At 37.6% G+C, this 19,438-nt stretch overlaps 1 protein-coding gene and 1 long non-coding RNA gene across 6 annotated transcripts in view; both read right to left on the reverse strand.

The window, feature by feature from the left end:
- Positions 1 to 14,829, reverse strand: part of LOC311095065 (uncharacterized protein) — a 50,715-nt gene extending 35,886 nt beyond the window's left edge. Inside the window, exons 1-10 of one of the 5 annotated variants that reach the window (XM_084133397.1) lie at positions 14,573 to 14,829; positions 14,077 to 14,203; positions 13,536 to 13,577; positions 13,266 to 13,430; positions 12,833 to 13,144; positions 12,395 to 12,433; positions 12,019 to 12,117; positions 7,566 to 7,645; positions 7,280 to 7,348; positions 6,536 to 7,020 (exon numbers count right to left, since the gene is read on the reverse strand). In XM_084133397.1, coding sequence (XP_083989523.1) covers positions 6,934 to 7,020; positions 7,280 to 7,348; positions 7,566 to 7,645; positions 12,019 to 12,117; positions 12,395 to 12,433; positions 12,833 to 13,144; positions 13,266 to 13,430; positions 13,536 to 13,577; positions 14,077 to 14,185 — 1,002 coding nt within the window. In that variant the 5' untranslated portion in view covers positions 14,186 to 14,203; positions 14,573 to 14,829 and the 3' untranslated portion in view covers positions 6,536 to 6,933. Of the gene's footprint in view, positions 1 to 6,529; positions 7,021 to 7,279; positions 7,349 to 7,565; positions 7,646 to 12,018; positions 12,118 to 12,394; positions 12,434 to 12,832; positions 13,145 to 13,265; positions 13,578 to 14,076; positions 14,204 to 14,572 lie in introns of those variants that run through there. The other 4 variants (XM_084133396.1, XM_084133395.1, XM_084133394.1 and 1 more) reach the window with 4 other exon arrangements.
- On the reverse strand, positions 3,664 to 4,507 carry LOC311095070. Its single transcript, XR_014608762.1, has 3 exons — positions 4,440 to 4,507; positions 3,862 to 4,173; positions 3,664 to 3,765 (listed from the first exon to the last, which is right to left on the reverse strand). It is a non-coding gene; the product is annotated as an uncharacterized lncRNA (long non-coding RNA).
- Positions 14,830 to 19,438: the final 4,609 nt, after the last annotated feature.

The raw sequence follows: 19,438 nt of genomic DNA on the forward strand, positions 1-19,438 counted from the left end.
CCTACACACAAAGAAAAAAAGCATACAGACTTTTGAACCGAACCATGCATACACAAATAAACAAAACAAAAATTCAAACTTGCAAGCACAACCATGCACACATGCAAACAAACAATACACTCTTCACTCATACACACGCACACACATTCACTCACAAATATTAATGAATCAATCACACTCAATCAAATCACCTCTCTCTCTCTCTCTCTCTCTCTCTCTCTCTCTCTCACACACACACACACAGTCAAACACAACCATGGACATGCAAACAATACACTTTTCACACATACACATGCACACACATTCATTCACAAATATTAATAAATCACTCACTCACACAGATTAATAATGTACAATAGTCAATCCACCTGATTGACAGGTGTAAGTTTTGTGTCAATTCAATTATTACTGTTTTTTTCTTGTTATTCTTTTGTTAAAAAGGAAAGATCTAACTTGTTGGGATGTGTTCATGTTCCATAAAGGGGATGCCAGTTTGAAGAATGCCATTTGGTGGCATAGGAACCATTATACTTGAATTGTGAATTGTTTAATACCTTTTAATGGTCTTCTGCAATGTTTGAGGCATATTTATTTTTCATGCTTTAATGTTAGCCTAATTTCAGTTACATTTACATTTTAGGCTATGTAGTTTGAAATTTTTTTTTTATTTTTTTATTTTATTTTTTTATTGTAGTAGCCTAACCACTCAGCTGTATGTGGAAATGCATATTTTAAAAAAATGTTGCAAATAAAACTATAGTCCACAGCTTGATAGTTTTATCAATTTGTATTTATTTGTAGTTTTAACTTATTTTAATATATAAATTCAGTGAAATCATTGTATGACTTGCCAGTGACTTGTGACCCAAGCTACGACTTGACTTGACTTGCTTGACATAAAGCAGTGACTTGACTTGACTTGACTTGACTTGACTTGACTTGACTTGACTTGACTTGCTTTTCACAAAATTGACTCGGACTTGCTTGAGACTTGAAGGTTAAGACTTGAGACTTACTTGTGACTTGCACATGTGTGACTTACTCCCACCTCTGGTAAGAAGACTGATTAACTCTTGAATATATTTCAGATGGTGTATATGTGACTTTCTGATCACAGATGTTGTAAAGAGTCTCAAATCTCACCAGCTCTCCTTTCACAGATGATCCATAGGAGAATAACAGTAGGAGTAGTTAATACTGCGATCTCAATGATAAGTATAATCACTACAGCAAAGAGACAGACTCATTCAGATAGAGGTTACAGCACAAGACAATAAACAAACTCAATCCATGAAACTGTAAATGATGATAAATGAAACAACAATGACAACAAATGTTCTCAGTATAATGCACTGCAATGTGTTAAAGACATTTCATACCTCTGAGTGATAATCCAGCTAAAGTCTTGTTGTCTGGTGAATAGATTAAGAGGAATAAACAGTTGCATCAGACACAGAGATGGAATAATATAATAATAGTATCACAAGATAAATATGATTATAGTCAAAGTAACTGACGAACTGATCTCTTCAGAACAGCATTATTTATATTTACAGACTTATAGAGGAATATTCATACAGAATGTCCAGCATTGAGCTGAATATTGACATTGGCAGACATTTAGTTTTCTTACCCAAGTACGTGACAGTATATCTGACTGAGGTCTTGACTTCAGTTCCTTTAGTAATCTCACATCTCCACTCTGTGTTGTTGTCTTCATTGAGGAGTGTTGTAGTCAGAGAACTGGTACAGTGTTTAGGAGAGAATGAGATCTGATATCTGGAGTCTGACTGCAGATCCACATCAGTCTTATTCTTCCAGACCAGCTCAATTCCCTCATTATAGAAGAGATCAACACAACTACAGGGCTGCCAACTCTCACGCATTGAGCGTGAGACTCACGCAATTGACACTTTTCACACGCTCTCACGCCACACATCCATTTTCTCACGCACAGAAAAATTGTGGAGCAAAGAGGTACTTTTAATATTAAACTAATTCTCAGCTCTTAGATTCTGTCAATTTTATTACGAAATTCAGACAAAAATACCTTTGGCGCTTGTAAATGTGACGTGACAGATCGCTGAGCGCCTCAGTTCAAGTGCACGTGAACCGATCACCTGTTACTTTTTTATTTAAAGTCTGCGTGAACCGGAAGTTGCAAACGACTTTTCTCCAGTGTTGTGACGTATTTCCCAGTGAAAAGGAATATTGAACAGAGGGCAGGGTTTTACTCTAGCGCTCCTCCTCTCCATCTCTCGCTCATAACAGACTAACGGTTTGAGGGGAGTGGTTAAGCGTTTCCCAACCCAAGTCCTCAAACCTACGTCATCAGGGAAGGTCCTCCAATGCAGAGGGGAGGGGCATTTTCAGATTTTGATTAAAGATTACGAAGCCAAAACATTTTTTGTGTGGATTGACTTGCATGGATGAATTGTTCACCACAAAACGATCAATTTAGGCAAACAAAGTAAATATGGTCAATTTTGATTTCATGTGGACTTTATTTAAAGATGCAGTACAACTTACCGAAAGTATACATAATATCGACCAATTAGTGTTTTTCAACCGCGGAAAGAGGTCAATATAACAGCAGGAGAACAATTATGTCACATAACGTTACATTTACCTCAGGAAAGCCATTTAACGACCATAGCATGTTAATTAAATAGAAAAAATAGCTAGAGAGGAGATTTTGCTGAGCACTATATTACATATTTATTATATTTTTACTTATGTCATTAAATAATTGTTATTATAACAAAAACTGCATTATATTTAATTTAATATTATTTTTAACCTTTAAAGAGGCTATATGCAACTTTTTCCCCAAAATAAACGTAACAATAGCCTTTTTATTTGACCATTTATGACTCAAACATCTCCTGATGAGCATACTGATACCTTGTCCGCTCACAGTGGGTGCACCTATAAGCCTGTATCCTATTTTTCCTATTTTCTGTCGGGTCGGATTTTTCCCGCGCTGTCTGCGGATGTGGCGTACATGTTAAACGTTTCAGATCACTCTGCCACCACCGCTAGTCAGCAAGTAGCCTCCACTCGCAAGCAGTGCAATGGAGAAACTTACTCTTATCAGTGTAAGAGAACACTTATCTCAAACAATATATGTATTTGACTGTTCTTACCTCTGTAAACATAATGTTGACCTCCTTGCAGCAGATGACTTGTGAAGTGTGCACGTACGAGAGCGAGCAGAAAGGAAGAGCAGTTCTGTTTTTTGGCCACAGGTGTCAGTCGCGAGTTTAAATTTCAGAAAAACGCATATAGACCCTTTAATAATACCAGCAGATTGGGCCCTCTATGTTTACAGCATTAGGTGAGATTATTTTTTTAAATAAAATTAAAAATAAACATGTATCCAAAATAGTCAATATTGAATCAAAATCGGAATCAAATCACAAGAATGGAATTGAAATCTTGAAATTTTTGTCAAGCAATAATAAAAACTGTATCCTATACCAGTCATTGTACAATGTAAACATTGTAACATGTTGTCACTAAACTTCATAAAATTCTATTTAGTTACCAAATGTTTTGACAATCACAATTACACTTATTGTGATGCAATATTTGTTTTTACATACCCCCCCCCCCCCCCCCTCGCAAAAAAAAAAAAAAATCTCACTCCAAGCTAAACTCAAAAGTTGGCAGCCCTGCAACTATATCCAGCATGTACATACAACTGACAGGAGAGAGTGAACGAGCGTCCAGGTCTAATCTCAGTCTGTGTGGATGATGGAGAGACTGAAACAGAAATCACACAGACATTTATTTCAGTAAACATGTGAGTTTAACGAGAGAATACTGTTCTTTTATCATATAATGAACAGAAACACTGACCATGAAGAACATGCAGATTAACACTGTCATCAGTATCTATCTTTGTATTCAGCTGTCTGCAGGTGTAACATCCATGATCTTCAGTTGTGGCTTTATAGATGTTCAGAGAGCAGTCAGACCCCAGACTCAGTCTCTCACGTCTCTCTATGTCTTTCTTCTTCATCCCTTCTTTAAATAATACAACTGTCACTGAAAGTTCTCTATTATATATCCATGTAGTTGATGTGCAGTCAGTAAGAGCATTTCTACAGGGCAGACTGACGTTCTCACCATCACTGCTGAACATATTGAGATATGTGTCTCCACTGGTACCTGAGACAGAGTAGATATGAGTGTTCAGATTGTGCATCAGATACTTTCACTCTTAAACACGGCTTACAATTACATAGTTATAAAGTAGACGACATAAATCTACATGTAACCCGGTGTTGACCACATAAATATCAAAGAAAAGTGCTCTTATATATTCACCAATCCAAATTAAATCATCTTAACATGAAATACTTTTCTACAGACTATAGTGCAAACAATGATCATAATCACATTATAAATATCTTGTATGACACAGATTCATTTACCGTTGAGAAATGAGCAGAGAAAAATCAGTCCCAGCAAACTCTTATCAGCCATTTTCTGTCTCTGTCCGTCTTCCATGGTTCATTATTCACTCAGTTCTTCTTTTAAACAGCATCAGTTCCTGTGGTCATAACTTCATGTCATCAGCCTAATGTGTTTAGTCCTGAATCTGCTACAGCTGCTTCTCAATGACACAAAGTGTTGACCTGCATTACATTTAGATGGAAAATCATGTTCATAAAGTTTTAGAAAAACTCAGACGAACGGATAGATTAAAAAAAAATATATTAATTTAGCAGAAACTGAGGAAGTTCATTGGCTGATTCACTGGAACACATCATAGTATTTCAGGACTTACGACATCAGAAACCCTGACCCAGACCACCGTCCCACAGAAAACACCAGCCAGCGGTTTAAGTGCAAAACAGTGGAGAAAAAGAGCCAAATATTTTAGTAATATATCAGAAAGAGCCATAAACATGGTCATAATTTACATTAAGTGTTTGAAGAAGAGCTCTGTCTTCATATGTTTTGGAAAACTGTAATTCTTGTAGAAGTTTGTAGGGATGGGAGAAGAGACGTTAGGAGACGTCAGCTCTGTTTGAGGGATAAGAATACATCATTAATGTGTTTGTTGTGGACCGCTGGATGTTGATATCACTGGGAAAAGAGTCATCAGCGGGTGAGGAGAGCAGAGGCGAATCATCTCAACAGTTCGTGAGCGTCTGAAATGCAGATCTTCTCGTCTTGGTAGTGCATGCTCTGGGAAGCAGGACTGTAGACAGAAATGTTTGGGTCAGTGGGTCAACAAGAGAGAGAGTTAAAAGCAAGAGATCTGTATATATACAGTATGATGATGATGAATTGTTGAATTCTGTAGGGATGCAGAAACTTATGGACTCTAGAAGGCCATGAAACTGAGAGGAAATATTGAGGATGAGATGGAAGGAAGAGGAAGACACAGAAGAGAGCATTAAATAGAGAGTGGCCAGAGACTGAAAGAAGATTGAGTGATTAATAATCAATATATTATCTGATCAAAAAGATTTATTTAATGCAGTCCCAGACAGCAACATAGTGTCAGCCCAGATCCGGCCCACATCTGTATTCCACACGGCCCAGATGTGGGCCGACACTATGTTGCTGTCTGGGGTAATTCTCAAACTTTTTTGGGTTAGTGACCCTCTATCCATATCATCCTTACTGACCCCATCAGAACGTCTTTCCTGGGTGATAATGTTGATTATTATGCTGTGTTATTAATGATAACTACAAGATGAGTGGTGCTTAATAATAATAATAATAAGAATTAATAGCCTACATATTATTATAATCAACAATGCGTGACAGCATAAACAACACACAGTTACACTACACAGTTGAGTACATAGTGTATAGTGTGTGACTTGGACACATCTAAGTGCACTGATGCCCCGCTCTATCTCTGACACACTCCACACGCTTGCGCTTCTTCAACAACAGAGCGAATAGATCTGGAGCGTTCACTGTCATGCGTCCAGTGTTGACACGCTTAGAATGCTGCAAACCATATTCTTCTGCAAGAAGTTACGAGTTTCATCTCATCTCGTCGTGAATCTTTAGTGTAAACTCATTATCCATGTTATATTTCATCTGCAGCAACGGTTGAACTTTTATAAAAATATGAATTGCACAATAGTAAAAACATGTATTTGTCCATTAAATATGAAATGCATTAATATGCAAAAGTCATGAATGATTCACAGCTGAGCTTTTTTCTTTTTCTCTCCAATAAGGTAGAAAATATAGTTGAGTATAATAAATGAAATGAAATGTGAAGTGTGTTTATGAGGATTATGACTGTGATTGACAGGCCGGTTTACAGTGACTGACCCGTCCTGTCTCAGATGACACCCGAAACCCTCACAGTCTTCAGTTCAGACTTCACTGATGTAATAATGTGTGTGTGTGTGTGTGTGTGTGTGTATGTATGAATTTACATTTGCATAATAAATTCTACATATTCAATGACCAACTTTACAATATTTGTAAATATAAATACTTGGAATTACTTGGTTACTGTCACAGTTGTGTAAGACACATGAAGACAAAGGAGAATAAGAAAAATAGTCTTTAATGACAAGCTCAGGAGATCAGACATGTTACAGTTACATGGTTAAAGTCTTTAAAGTTGAAAGATTTTGTAAAATACAATAAAAGAATATGTGATTTGTCAATTCTCTTTAACCTTTATTTAACTGGAAAATGTACAAAGAAAATATTTCATGTTTCAAATATCATGTTTCCTCTGACCAACTTATTTTGTAATAAACATGATGGCTGCAACACACTCCAAAAACATTGGGACTGAGGCTAAATAAAAGTGAAAAGATTATAGAATATAGATTTTATTGCACTTAATAAAATGTCCCAACTTTTTTGGAAATCGGGTTGCAATTCACGCCTCAAAAGCATTCAATAACTTATTCTTTGTTAATAATTTGGTCAGATTCTCGATCACACGGGTTTCAGCAGAACTTCCTCCTGGCCTCCAGCTTTTGCTCCTCTGATGGCAGCATATGTCACTTTATCATCAGACTGAGCCTGAGAGAGCGACACACACAGAGTCAACCACCATGACAGACATTATTACAACACACCGTATTGACAAATGTTTCTAAGAATCAGATTTAGCATTGCATATTTAAACACCGCAGTTTCGACATGTGTCTGCCACTTATGATGTCAGTGTTATGCAGAAATATATTTCTATGTCTATTATTAGGAGGTTAAGAGAAGTTAACTGATTATCTGTTAGCAAACACACAGAAATGGAAGAAATTGGCCAGATTCCTTTACTCACATTGTGTCTTTCAGTACTCTTGTTTCTGGAAATAATGACCTCAGCATAAGCCACATCATCTGGATTCTCCTAAACATCAATAGAAACATGTAATGTGCAGACAATAGTGTAACTCATTTTTGATTTGTTTTATTTAATAAAAATGATGCTGTATATATTTTATAACTATTGTTCAGTTAAATTATATAGTAGTGTATAGCTGAACCAATGTTGCTTGTTCTGATGCGCTGTGGGTCAAATGTGTGTGTGAATCTATGAGCTGTGATCATCAGTGTTGTTCACTAACATGGACATCAGCAGCTGGCGGGGTCACCGGGGTCATCGGGGTCACCGGGGTCAAACTGCTGACCGCTGCCTTATCTGCCCCTTAATAGAACATTAACATTAGAACAGTTCTTCAATTAATCATGTACACTAAAACATTTACACAATAAAATAAATGAGGCTGGTAAGTTTCTAAAAGTCTCTTTCACTCACCAATCCTGCATTTATTTGATCAGTAAAAACAGTAATATTGTGAAATATTATTCTAATGTAAATCAGCTGTTTTCTATGTGAATATATAGTAAAGTGTAATTTATTCCTGTGATCAAAGCTGATTTTTCAGCATCATTACTCCAGTCTTCAGTGTCACATGATCCTTCTGAAATCAGTCACTTTTGATCAATTTAATGCATCCTTGCTGAATAAAAGTGTTAATTTTCTTAAAAGAAAATAGTAGCATAAGCAGTAAACTGGCGAATTACAATTGTCTCATTACTCTTCATTTTACAAATATTTGGGATGTGAAAGATACAATATAATTTTAGATTTACGTGAAATTATGCATGGAAATGACTCGAGGGCAGATTTTTGTTTTGTTTTTTAAACTAAATTTATGCGATAATGCATTTTTTAGGGATGATGTCATTACACACACTGTTTTACCTGTAAACGGCCAATTGGATGAAAACAGGCTGGAGACATAGTCCAGGCAAAGTAACTCATCTTGGAGCCAAAAATAGAATATTTTTTTCAGCATAGATCATTTCTATGAGGTGTTCAGAACAACATACTAAAAGTCCTAAGAAATCCTAGTTGAGGAAATATGTTAAATTCTCATCAATCCGAGATGTGTGCCAATAAGGCCAGGCAACAATACACCCCAATGGGGCTATTTTTTTTTCCTTTACTCCTATCAAAATGAAACTTTACACAATGAAAGTACCCATGAAAAGTAACATTTTTTGTATTACAAGTTTCTTTGAAAATGAATTTGAATATGCAAATGAGCAATATACTAATCGAATATGCCCAAAATACAATGGACTTATTTTTTCATTTACTCCTAACACAATCAAACCTTCACACAGTGAAAGTATACATGAAAAGTAACATTTTTGTTTTACAAGTTTCTTTGAAAAATCAATTTTAAATATGCAAATGAGCTCAACACTAGGCCTAATTGACTTACTGTATACATGCAGTCGGCATCTAGTCATAGTTGGGGGCGTGGCGAGGGTGGAGTCGGCGTGGGGGAAAACACTGCGAACATTGTGTGTATTTGAATGACAAAAATGTTGTATTGCGAGTCATTGACGCCTGCCGACCGGCAACGGTACATTGCAAAATTAACTGCAATAGGTTATGATTGCCCTTATTTAATTAAAAACTGGGTCAATGACCCAACCAAATGGCCGGAGGTGTCGTTTCCAGACATATTTTGTTATCTGGTTGAATCTCCAAGACATCGCGGCAGCTGTAGCGGTAACATTAGCCTATAACTCAATCAACTTTCGTATGCATACTACAACTCCATAAAACCTTGTCACTTACCAATTGTACGTATGCTTCACTCCAAACTATTAATCCTTTTGTAAAACGGTGATCAGTAGTACGAAGTTGCCGAGGGACTGTGCTGACAGTTATCCCTAAAGTCCTCTAGTAACTCACAGACTGCAGTCTGTATTGAGTGTAGACCTCGAACTACTCCATAGGTTCGCGACAAAACTAGTCCACCACTGCCTAATACGAGTTTAACACCCACTAACGTTAGCCTACTATATCACACAGGGATCTACTCACAGTAATCTCAAAAAAGAAAGCTCAAAAGCCATTTTGTCCTCCTTTCCGGTTCTGTGTGTTTATTAGGAAGGATGTAGAACTTCAATTAATAATTTGTTTGTTTATTGGCGGTACAGAAAACGACACAGCAACTCTTTGGCATGATTGTCCCGTGTATTTCAATTAACGCCAAGGCAATGTTTTCCCCCACGGGCTAAATTCACATCACGTGACGGGGCGCTCCCGGGGGCGTTCCCAGACCAACGTCTGTATGTATGGCCAAGATACCATAAAGTCATGAGTAGAAAAAACAGGGGCCAAATAACTAACACATTCATGTCCATTCAGTAATTTAACCTATGCATAAACACAATAAATTTAAAGAATTAGTTCACCCCAAAATGACAATTTCCTAATAATTTACTCACCCCAATGCCATCCAAGATATCCATGTCTTTCTTTCCTCAGTGGAAGAGAAATTATGTTTTTTGAGGAAAACATTTCTGGATTTTTCGTCTAACAATGGACTTCATTGATTACCATCGATTTTAAGTCCAAATCAATGCAGTTTCAAAAGTCTCTGAAGTGTTTAAACGGGCTGTACGCGATCACAGCTGAAGAAGAGGTTGTTATCTAGCGAAACGATAGGTCATTTTCCAAAAAAATTATAATTTATAGACTTTTTACCTTCAATAGTTCAGGGATCTACGGTCATCACAGACAGGGAACTACATCATCACGTTGAAAGGTCACGTCGGCGCCAGCGATACTATTTGAACTACTATTCATATTCATCAGAATGTTATTCATATACTATTCATATTCACTGAATATTATTACTATATATATAATAGCAAACAATACTATTTGAACTATCCTCCTACGTACGGTCGCATTGTAAACAGTGGGGCAGTACTTCCGACGGCGCCGGCGTGACCTTTCAATGTGATGACGTAGTTCCCTGTCCGTTTGTTGATCAGCTCAATCTGAACTATTGAAGGTAAAAAGTCTATAAATTATCATTTTTTTTTGAAAATGACCTATCGTTTCGCTAGATAACAACCTCTTCTTCAGCTGTGATCGCGTACAGCCCGTTTAAACACTTCAGAGACTTTTGAAACTGCATTGATTTGGACTTAAAAACGATGGTAACCAATGAAGTCCATTGTTAGAAGAAAAATCCAGAAATGTTTTCCTCAAAAAACATAATTTCTCTTCCACTGAGGAAAGAAAGACATGGATATCTTTGATGGCATTGGGGTGAGTAAATTATTAGGAAATTTTCACTTTGGGGTGAACTAATTCTTTAAAGTCACTTTCCACACTTACCTGGGTCACTTGCCACAAAAAGATTTGACCTTAAGAATTGATTGCACAATCTTGCCTCCAGTTGCTTTCTAAATTTTTTTTTTGTTGTTTTTTTTGTAAACAAGCCTTACCTAATGACATCCCCCCACAGATAACATCAGAAGAAAGTCAGAATAGCCATCTCATTCATTAGTAACATGGTGAGATTAAATTTTGGCCTGGTAGATTTACAAATGATTGGTATTGTTGGTAAAATTACGAGATTACAGGCAGAAGTCATTCTTACCAACTAAATGATTCACTCTCACACAGAAGACAGATGAAAAACCGGATAGACACACTTTCCAGACATTCCAGCTCTTTACAATAATTTTGCCAGACACCAAAACTGCTTCTCTTTTTGTAGTTAGCAAGTATTTCAGACCAGGCGGGCCACACATCAGACTTCCACCGTTTGTAAAGTAGCTATGCAGTGTTATGAGAAGCTAGCAACAGCAATATCTAGTTAGTTAAAGATAAACAAACATAAATAAATAAATAAAATAAAAAACACCAAAAAGAAACCTCCCCTGTTGTTGCTACCTTGTCGTGGTGGGGAGGCTTGTGTGCCTCCGTGACCCTGAAGACTACACCGGCGGGGGTTATAGTATACCCCTGGAAGGTACTACCAAGCCAGGCAGTTTTCAGGTTAGAGGCAAAAAAAAAGCAAAGCATTGCCATCACCCATTGGCAGTAGGATGATTGGATGAAGATTGGGCCGATGTATTTGTCATACATATGAATGGTGCAAACTAGGACATATTCAATAGGTGTGGCCCTCATGTGCATATTCTAATTCATTTCAAAAGAAACTTGTAATACGAAAAAAGTTACTTTTCATGTATACTTTTACTATGTAAAGTTTTATTGTGTTAGGAGTAAAGGAAAAAATTAAGCCTATTTGGGTGTATTTTGGGCATATTCGATTAGTGTATAGCTTATTTGCATATTCAAATTCATTTTCAAAGAAACTTGTAATACAAAAAATGTTACTTTTCATGGGTACTTTCATTGTGTAAAGTTTCATTTTGATAGGAGTAAAGGAAAAAAATAGCCCCATTGGGGTGTATTGTTGTCTGGCCTTATTGGCACACATCTCGGATTGATGAGAATTTAACATATTTCCTCAACTAGGATTTCTTAGGACTTTTAGTATGTTGTTCTGGACACCTCATAGAAATGATCTATGCTGAAAAAAATTATTTTACAATTAGTCTGTCGTAAAACGCTACTTTGCCTGGACTAACAGGAAATTTCACAATCTTATTTTTAAACACATATTCACTTTGTCCATAACAAAACTAATAGCGCAAAAAGTGGATGGAAACTTGTCATGACTGAAAACTCACCGGCTCTTTTTCTACAGATGATCCGAAGAGCGATAAGAGCAGTAAGAGTAAGAAGAGCCGCTACCGTAGCAGTTACAGCAGCAATCACTGCAGGAGAGACTACATGAAGAACAGTCAAACACTGGACACACACTCACACACATTTAACCACATTTCACAGAATTACTGTGTGATTCTTCCTTCATGCCCTCACAGCGATAAACCAAAGATGTATTTGTGTGTCATTCGAGGTGGAAGAGAAAGTTGCATGAGTCAAAGTTATTCTATTCTGTGAATATGAAATATTAGTACTTATAGAGGTATTAATGTTGACTATCCAACCATCAGTCAGCAGCAATAATCTTATATTAATCATGAGTGAAGTGAGATTGAGCACCTTGTGTTGTAGAGTGTGTTGCTGGAGTTGGGGTTGTGTCTGTGTTTCAGGTCATGTGTCCGTGTTTCAGGTCATGTGACAGTGCAGTTGATGTGTTAAGAGGAAGAACAGCAGGAGTTAGTTTAAACACACCACAGTAACCTCAGCTCACACTCCACACTTCTGCTGGTCAAAGGCTTATTTATTTATTTTAGGTTTACAAGTTGTGTTGCTGAAAGCCATCTGCACATTATGACACAAACCCTGATGTTCTTCACTTTGGCTGTTAAAATTTGGAGGATTTCATCATGACATAATTTAGGATGGATAAATTAAAGGATCAGTTGAGGTTAAGATTTAATGTGGACAATGGGCAAAAAAATTTATTTTAACCAGCAATTTTATTCTCAACTTATTTTTTTTATATATATATATATAAATCTTAGTTGCATAGCTTACCCAAGTATGTGACAGTATATCTGACTGAGGTCTTGACTTCAGTTCCTTTAGTAATCTCACATCTCCACTCTGTGTTGTTGTCTTCATTGAGGAGTGTTGTAGTCAGAGAACTGGTACAGTGTTTAGGAGAGAATGAGATCTGATATCTGGAGTCTGACTGCAGATCCACATCAGTCTTATTCTTCCAGACCAGCTCAATTCCCTCATGTTTGAAGAGTTCAACACATCTATATTCAGCATATACATACAACTGACAGGAGAGAGTGAACGAGCGTCCAGGTCTAATCTCAGTCTGTGTGGATGATGGAGAGACTGAAACAGAAATTAAACATTAGACATTTCAGAAATAAGACATTTATTTCAGTAAACGTGTTTAAAGAGAGAATTATGTTCTTTTATGTTCTTTTATCATATAATGAACAGAAACACTGACCATGAAGAACATGCAGATTAACATCGTCCTCAGTATGTGTCTGTGTATTCAGCTGTCTGCAGGTGTAACATCCATGATCTTCAGTTGTGGCTTTATAGATGTTCAGAGAGCAGTCAGACCCCAGACTCAGTCTCTCACGTCTCTCTATGTCTTTCTTCTTCATCCCTTCTTTAAATAATACAACTGTCACTGAACGTTCTCTATTATATATCCATGTAGTTGATGTGCAGTCAGTAAGAGCATTTCTACAGGTCAGACTGACGTTCTCACCATCACTGCTGAACACACTGAGATGTGTCTTTCCACTGGTACCTGAGACAGAGTAGATATGAGTGTTCATATAGGGCTTTATATTAAATATTTTCATTATCAGTGATTTAAAAATGATCCACACTCGTTATTTTGGCATAATCTATTCCCTATATTCTAAATATATCGCCTACTGTATTTATTTTCTTCTTATTTAACTTTAAATGTATAATTTCTACATTGCTCTGTCATTTTCTGAAGAGGATTAGTTACACCTGTCATTTTCTTCAGTTTGAAATTCTTACATAAACTTGAAATAAACTGAATTATTTCATTATCAGTGTAAAGCTGACACAAACGCAAAACAATGTTTTGTGAGAATAATACAGAATGAGCTAAACACACACTACTATCACACTCCATAGAATGTTAGTAAGAATATAATGAACTTTCTCTTTACATTTGATTCTAACTAATTAAACTAAACAATATCTTAAAAAAAAAAAAAAAAACAGAGAAACTTCTTGTCAGTTTCACAGATGTTTTCTACAGGTTGGCTTACCTGTGAGCAGCGAGCAGAGAATCATCAGTCCCAGCATGTCTATACGACACATGTCATCTGTCTCTGTCAGTCTTCCTCTTTCCATCATTATAGTGACTCTCCGGCCCATCCTCTGTGTGGTCACTTCCTGTGAAATGTGGTAAAACATTGTGATGCAATAAAGATACTGTAATATTCAACTACTCTGTCTTTTATGCCACTGACTTCTGAAATAGACATAAAGCCATGCCTGTGTGAGCATGTGGTGAAAAGCCACCAAACTGCATATACAGGCTATTTAAAGTTAGAGCAGTGGTTGATACCGTTTCCTAGAATGCTGTTAGACGTTAAATGTTGTTTTTATGTATCTTGTGGTTTATTTATTCTCTTGTGGTCCTGAGTAATAAATAATAGACTTATTCTAGTATTATTTCCCGTTTGTGTGTGTTGTGTACCACTCAGCGTGACAGAACACCGAACCCTCAAAACCTGGAAATGAGAAGAAAGGTGGACTTGCCGTTCAGGTCTTCTCCTCTTGGAACACGGTAGCGTTCCCTCGAGGACCACACAAGGGATTTCTTAGCAATCCAAGACAATCCTGCTTGTGGATGGTCCTCGGAGAGCTTTGCCGCATTCGTCGAGTGGGTGCTGGTTAATTGTAGATCCCTTTGCACAGTCTGCTTAGCAGATGAGGAAACACAACAGAGCCCAGCCAACCTTCATCCACGGCCATCACGAATTGCCAGCCAGAGCCCGCACCCGCTACGAGTCCAGTGTCCTGGCGATGAAAAAAGCTGCCTTACGATGTTAAAGTGTAACTTCAAAGATTTTCAACCCTCTTTTTATTGTTCCAATGACATTAATATATGCAAATGTATAATGTTACTTTTTCTCTGTGTTACCTGAACTGTGAAATACACATTCATTTTTTAACTTTTTGACATGGCTTTAATGAAAACTGTGGATTATACTTCTGCATTTTTGTTTCCCGGCCTATGGACAGTTGGATCAACAGATTATTGTTAACAGAACTGTTATTGTAGTGGTAGGTGGTAGCCCAGCACCAAGTGACCTTCGTCTCCCAACACCTAGTGGCCTTCGTCTCCTAACACCTAGTAGCTTTCGTCGCTCAACACCAAGTGACCTTCGTCTCCCAACACCTAGTGGCCTTCGTCTCCTAACACCTAGTAGCTTTCGTCTCTCAACACCAAGTGACCTTCGTCTCCTAACACCTAGTAGCTTTCGTCGCTCAACACCAAGTGGCATTCGTCTCTTTGGTCTGCCTTGCTGCTGTTTTGCGTCTGTTTGCTCCGTATAGCTCTGTATAGTTTTGAATCTCTATTTACTATCATTCCTTTTTGTTTATATTGCTAAATATAACTTACTCATCAACATATATTAGATATAGTCTAAAATTGCCTATCACATTAATTAACACCTCTAGCTTTTATCTAAATTGTTATCACTAGCACAACACGCTAGTATCTCGCTATAGCCTGTTAACCTGCCATCCAAGCTTGCTGTCCTTTTTTTCTCTCGCATGCTTTTTACGAGTCTATCAAACAACTGTGGTAAGTAGGATCAGTCAACAAACACGGTGAGTAATGTCTTCTCCAGTTATTGTCACTTGCACTTCGTATAGCCTTCTCTGTCAGAGCCGAGGGCTTTTCATGTGATAAATGCAGGGAGATAGTCAGGCTGATCAGGGTTCCAGACTGCGACCAAAATGGTCGCATATGCGAGAATGTGCGAGTTAAAATTGTATGTGGTCGCATTTGTGCGAGTGCATGGTCATGACATGTACTACTCAGTTAAATTCACGCATGAATTTTCCTGCATTGAACTTGTTTTAGCGCCCGCCAAAGTGAATTTTTGTCCCGCCAAAGTCTTATTTGATCGGTGAGTAATGTAGATGAACTGCTGTTCTTGTGACAGGGCGCATGTTTAACTGAAAGAACGAGCAGAGAGAGAGAGACGGTCGCGCGCGCGCACTCTCTGTGTAAACGACTTCACCGTCTCCAAACTAGGCGCTGTCTTGCTCTCTCTCCCTCGCACAAAATAAATCGACACGGTGGTAAAAGGTCGGAAGAACAAAGTTTCATGTGGAGCATTCGGAGATTTTTTTTCCTGAATTACCGCTGGTGTGAATTGTGCTAAATAAGTTGCCTTATCTTCTCTGAAAAGCGTTCCGGACATTCAGCTGACATAAAACAACACTTTAATTAAACGAAAAAAACTATCCAATGATGAAATGTTTTCTGTGTTGATACAAATCTTGGATGTCCATGTCCATGCTGGGATAATCACACAACGCGCATGACACGTCCAATTTGCGAACTAATGACTCCTTTGAACCAATTAATTTTAATGAATGGTTAAAACAACTGATCTTTCCAACAGTGAACTCAGGAGACGTCTGAATCGGTGTATAACTAATCAGTAACACTTTACAATAAGGTTCTATTTATTACATAAATTACATAAAAAGTACAGTTTGCTTACTCAAGCTTAAGATTTAAAATAAATAAAACCACTTGTTTTTTAGCAAGACTACGTTTTTCCACACAGTGCTATCAAGAATCGTTAAAGAATCGGATCGATAAGCAGAATCGTCAGTGGCATTATTATTGATAAAATCTTATCAATTCCCATCCCTATGTGAAGACAGTAAAATTATAATCAAACATTAAAGAACATACATGTTTTTTTAATAGTTTTTTTGAGAGTTAAAAGATTAAAACATTTTGCTAACATGAGGTCTTATTGTGTCACTGTCAGTCTTTTACATCAGTGCAAAACTAAAAGTAAGTCTGGAGCCCTGAGGCTGATGGAGAAGATTTCAGAACTAGAGGCACGCATCCAAACTTTAATCGAGGATGGTAAGAATGCAAGGGCTTTAGATACTGCTTTGGATGTGACTAGCTTAGTAAACTCTGTACATTGTTTGGTTCCAGCTGTAGTAGAGCCCGTGCAGCAGGGCAACTGGGTGACGGTGAGACGCTGTAGTCGCGGGACAAAACACCGCTCTTCCGTTTCCGATTACCATAACAAATAGATTGCTATTTGTTGTGGCATTGCTATTTTTAAATGAGTCAAGATTACTGTTATAAACATGGACCTCATCTGAAAGGCAAAGGGGGAGGTGTATCTGTAATTTATAGTAATATCTTCAGAATTACTGAGAAGTCTTGTTTTGAATATAATTCTTTTGAAGTGTTAATGTAACACTATCTAGTGTAAACGATAAATCACGTTTGACATTTGTACTGGCTACTGTATACAGGCCCCCAGGGCACCATACAGACTTTATCAAAGAATTTGCTGATTTTCTATCAGAGTTAGTACTGGCTGCAGATAAAGTCCTAATTGTTGGTGATTTTAATATACATGTGGATAACGAAAAAGATGCATTGGGATTGGCATTTAAAGACATTCTGAACTCTATTGGAGTTATGGCGCTTTTCCATTACCAGTGCCAGCTCAACTCGGCTCGGCTCGGCTCGCTTTTCGCTCCGTTTTCCATTGCAGATACTGTAGTACCTCCTGTAGTAATGGAGGAAATCGAGTGTATGCTGTTTTTGGATGTTTTTGTTTTTGTTTTATTCAGGATACTCCGTCTGGCACGTGCAATGATGACGCAGTGAATAGTGACGATTCTCTCTGACCAATCAGCAGTCTGCCCTGTTTTCACGTCACATTTTAGTATCGCCTCAGCTCGCTTAGAACCTCGCCGGAGGTGGTACGAAAAAAAGTACCTGGAACAGGTACAACTTTTACACAGTGGAAAACCAAACAAAGCCGAGTCGAGTCGAGGCGAGCCGAGGCGAGCTGGTAATGTGTAGTGGAAAAGCGCCATTAGACAACACGTGTCAGGACCTACTCATTGTCGTAATCACACTCTAGGTCCAATATTATCACATGGAATCAATGTTGATGCTGTTGAAATTCTGCAGCAGAGCGATGACATCTCAGATCATTATCTAGTCTCGTGTAAACTTCATTTAGCCAAGGCTGCAAAGCCGACTCCGTGTTATAAATATGTTAGACCTATCACTTCTACCACTAAAGATTGCTTTATCAATAACATTTCTGATCAGTTTCATCTCCTCAGCATCCCAGATAGCTTAGAAGAACTCGATATTACAACAGAAATGTTTAACTCTCTCTTTTCCAGCACTTTAGACACAGTTGCTTCTTTGCGCTTAAAAAAGATTAAAGAAAATAGTCCAACGGCGTGTTACAACGAGCAGTGTTCGAATTGAGGGGGGGCTGGGGGGATCCGGGACCCCCCATAAGCATCAAGGGACCCCCCATAAGGCCCAAAAAAATACCTCGTGGGGGTCCCCTGGTTTTTCATTAAAACTAAAATAATAGAAACATAATTTATTAGGTAATATAGGCTATATATTTTTTTTAATCAAAGTATTGCACTGCCGCTCCCATTGGAAAGTAATGACGCTGAAAAGACGCTCAAGTGCGCCACACGCTGTTTTCTGAAGGAATTTACAGACTGTTGAATTTATAAACAGACACATTTTATTTATCGTGCCATTTATACGCCAAAAATAGTTGTTGTTTTTTTGCATGTAAATGATACCCAAACCCCTTGAGTAGGATTAGGGGTGTGGAGTACGTGTGTATTACATGCCATAAAGTGCGTATCATATGCACGCAAAAACTATTTTTGGCGAATAAATGGTACGAGAAATAAATTTCGTGCTATAGATAAGCACTTTCACGAGAGTCTGGCAGAGCAGATCCTCATTTTCACCTCACAATGACGGTAAGATAATATTTCTTTCTTTTATGATTGTTTGGTAATTTAGAGATCTGAATAGGATTTCGACATTAACGCTTGTCCGGGACACGTGCGTGTGTTTTTTAAGGGACAAGTGAAAGAGAATTGTACTGACAGTATCCTCACTGACACCCTCACTGACTCATGTTCTCAGATTGGCTTGGAATAAAACTTCATCTTCCGATGAGTTTGGAAATTTCTGCACACAGTAAACATCGGAAAATCCCTTCTCCTGTCAATAAAAATGTCCAAATTTTTAAATCTTATCGCAGACACTCATTTAGGTGGTGTTTGTTCAACTCATTGACCACAGTACATTGAAAGTAAATAATAACCGTAAATAAGTGATATATTGTTTTCCAAACGGAAGTGCGTCACGGAGTTCAGTGCAAGTGGTCCATTCACCTCAGATCTTGAAATTAAAACAAATGGAAACAAGAACGTTAAAACTGTGAACAAACAAGTGTATTATTTGACAAAGATTGTTTTAGTAACTCAGTAGCCTATGTATTTTTTTAATGGTGTAATTTTTGTGAATTTGATTATGTAGCTACTTATTCATTTTCTTGTGAGTGCCGTCAAGAT

This window comes from Abramis brama, assembly GCF_963993115.1.
Source record: "Abramis brama genome assembly, chromosome: 13".
In the NCBI taxonomy this organism is placed as follows: Eukaryota; Metazoa; Chordata; class Actinopteri; order Cypriniformes; family Leuciscidae; genus Abramis; species Abramis brama.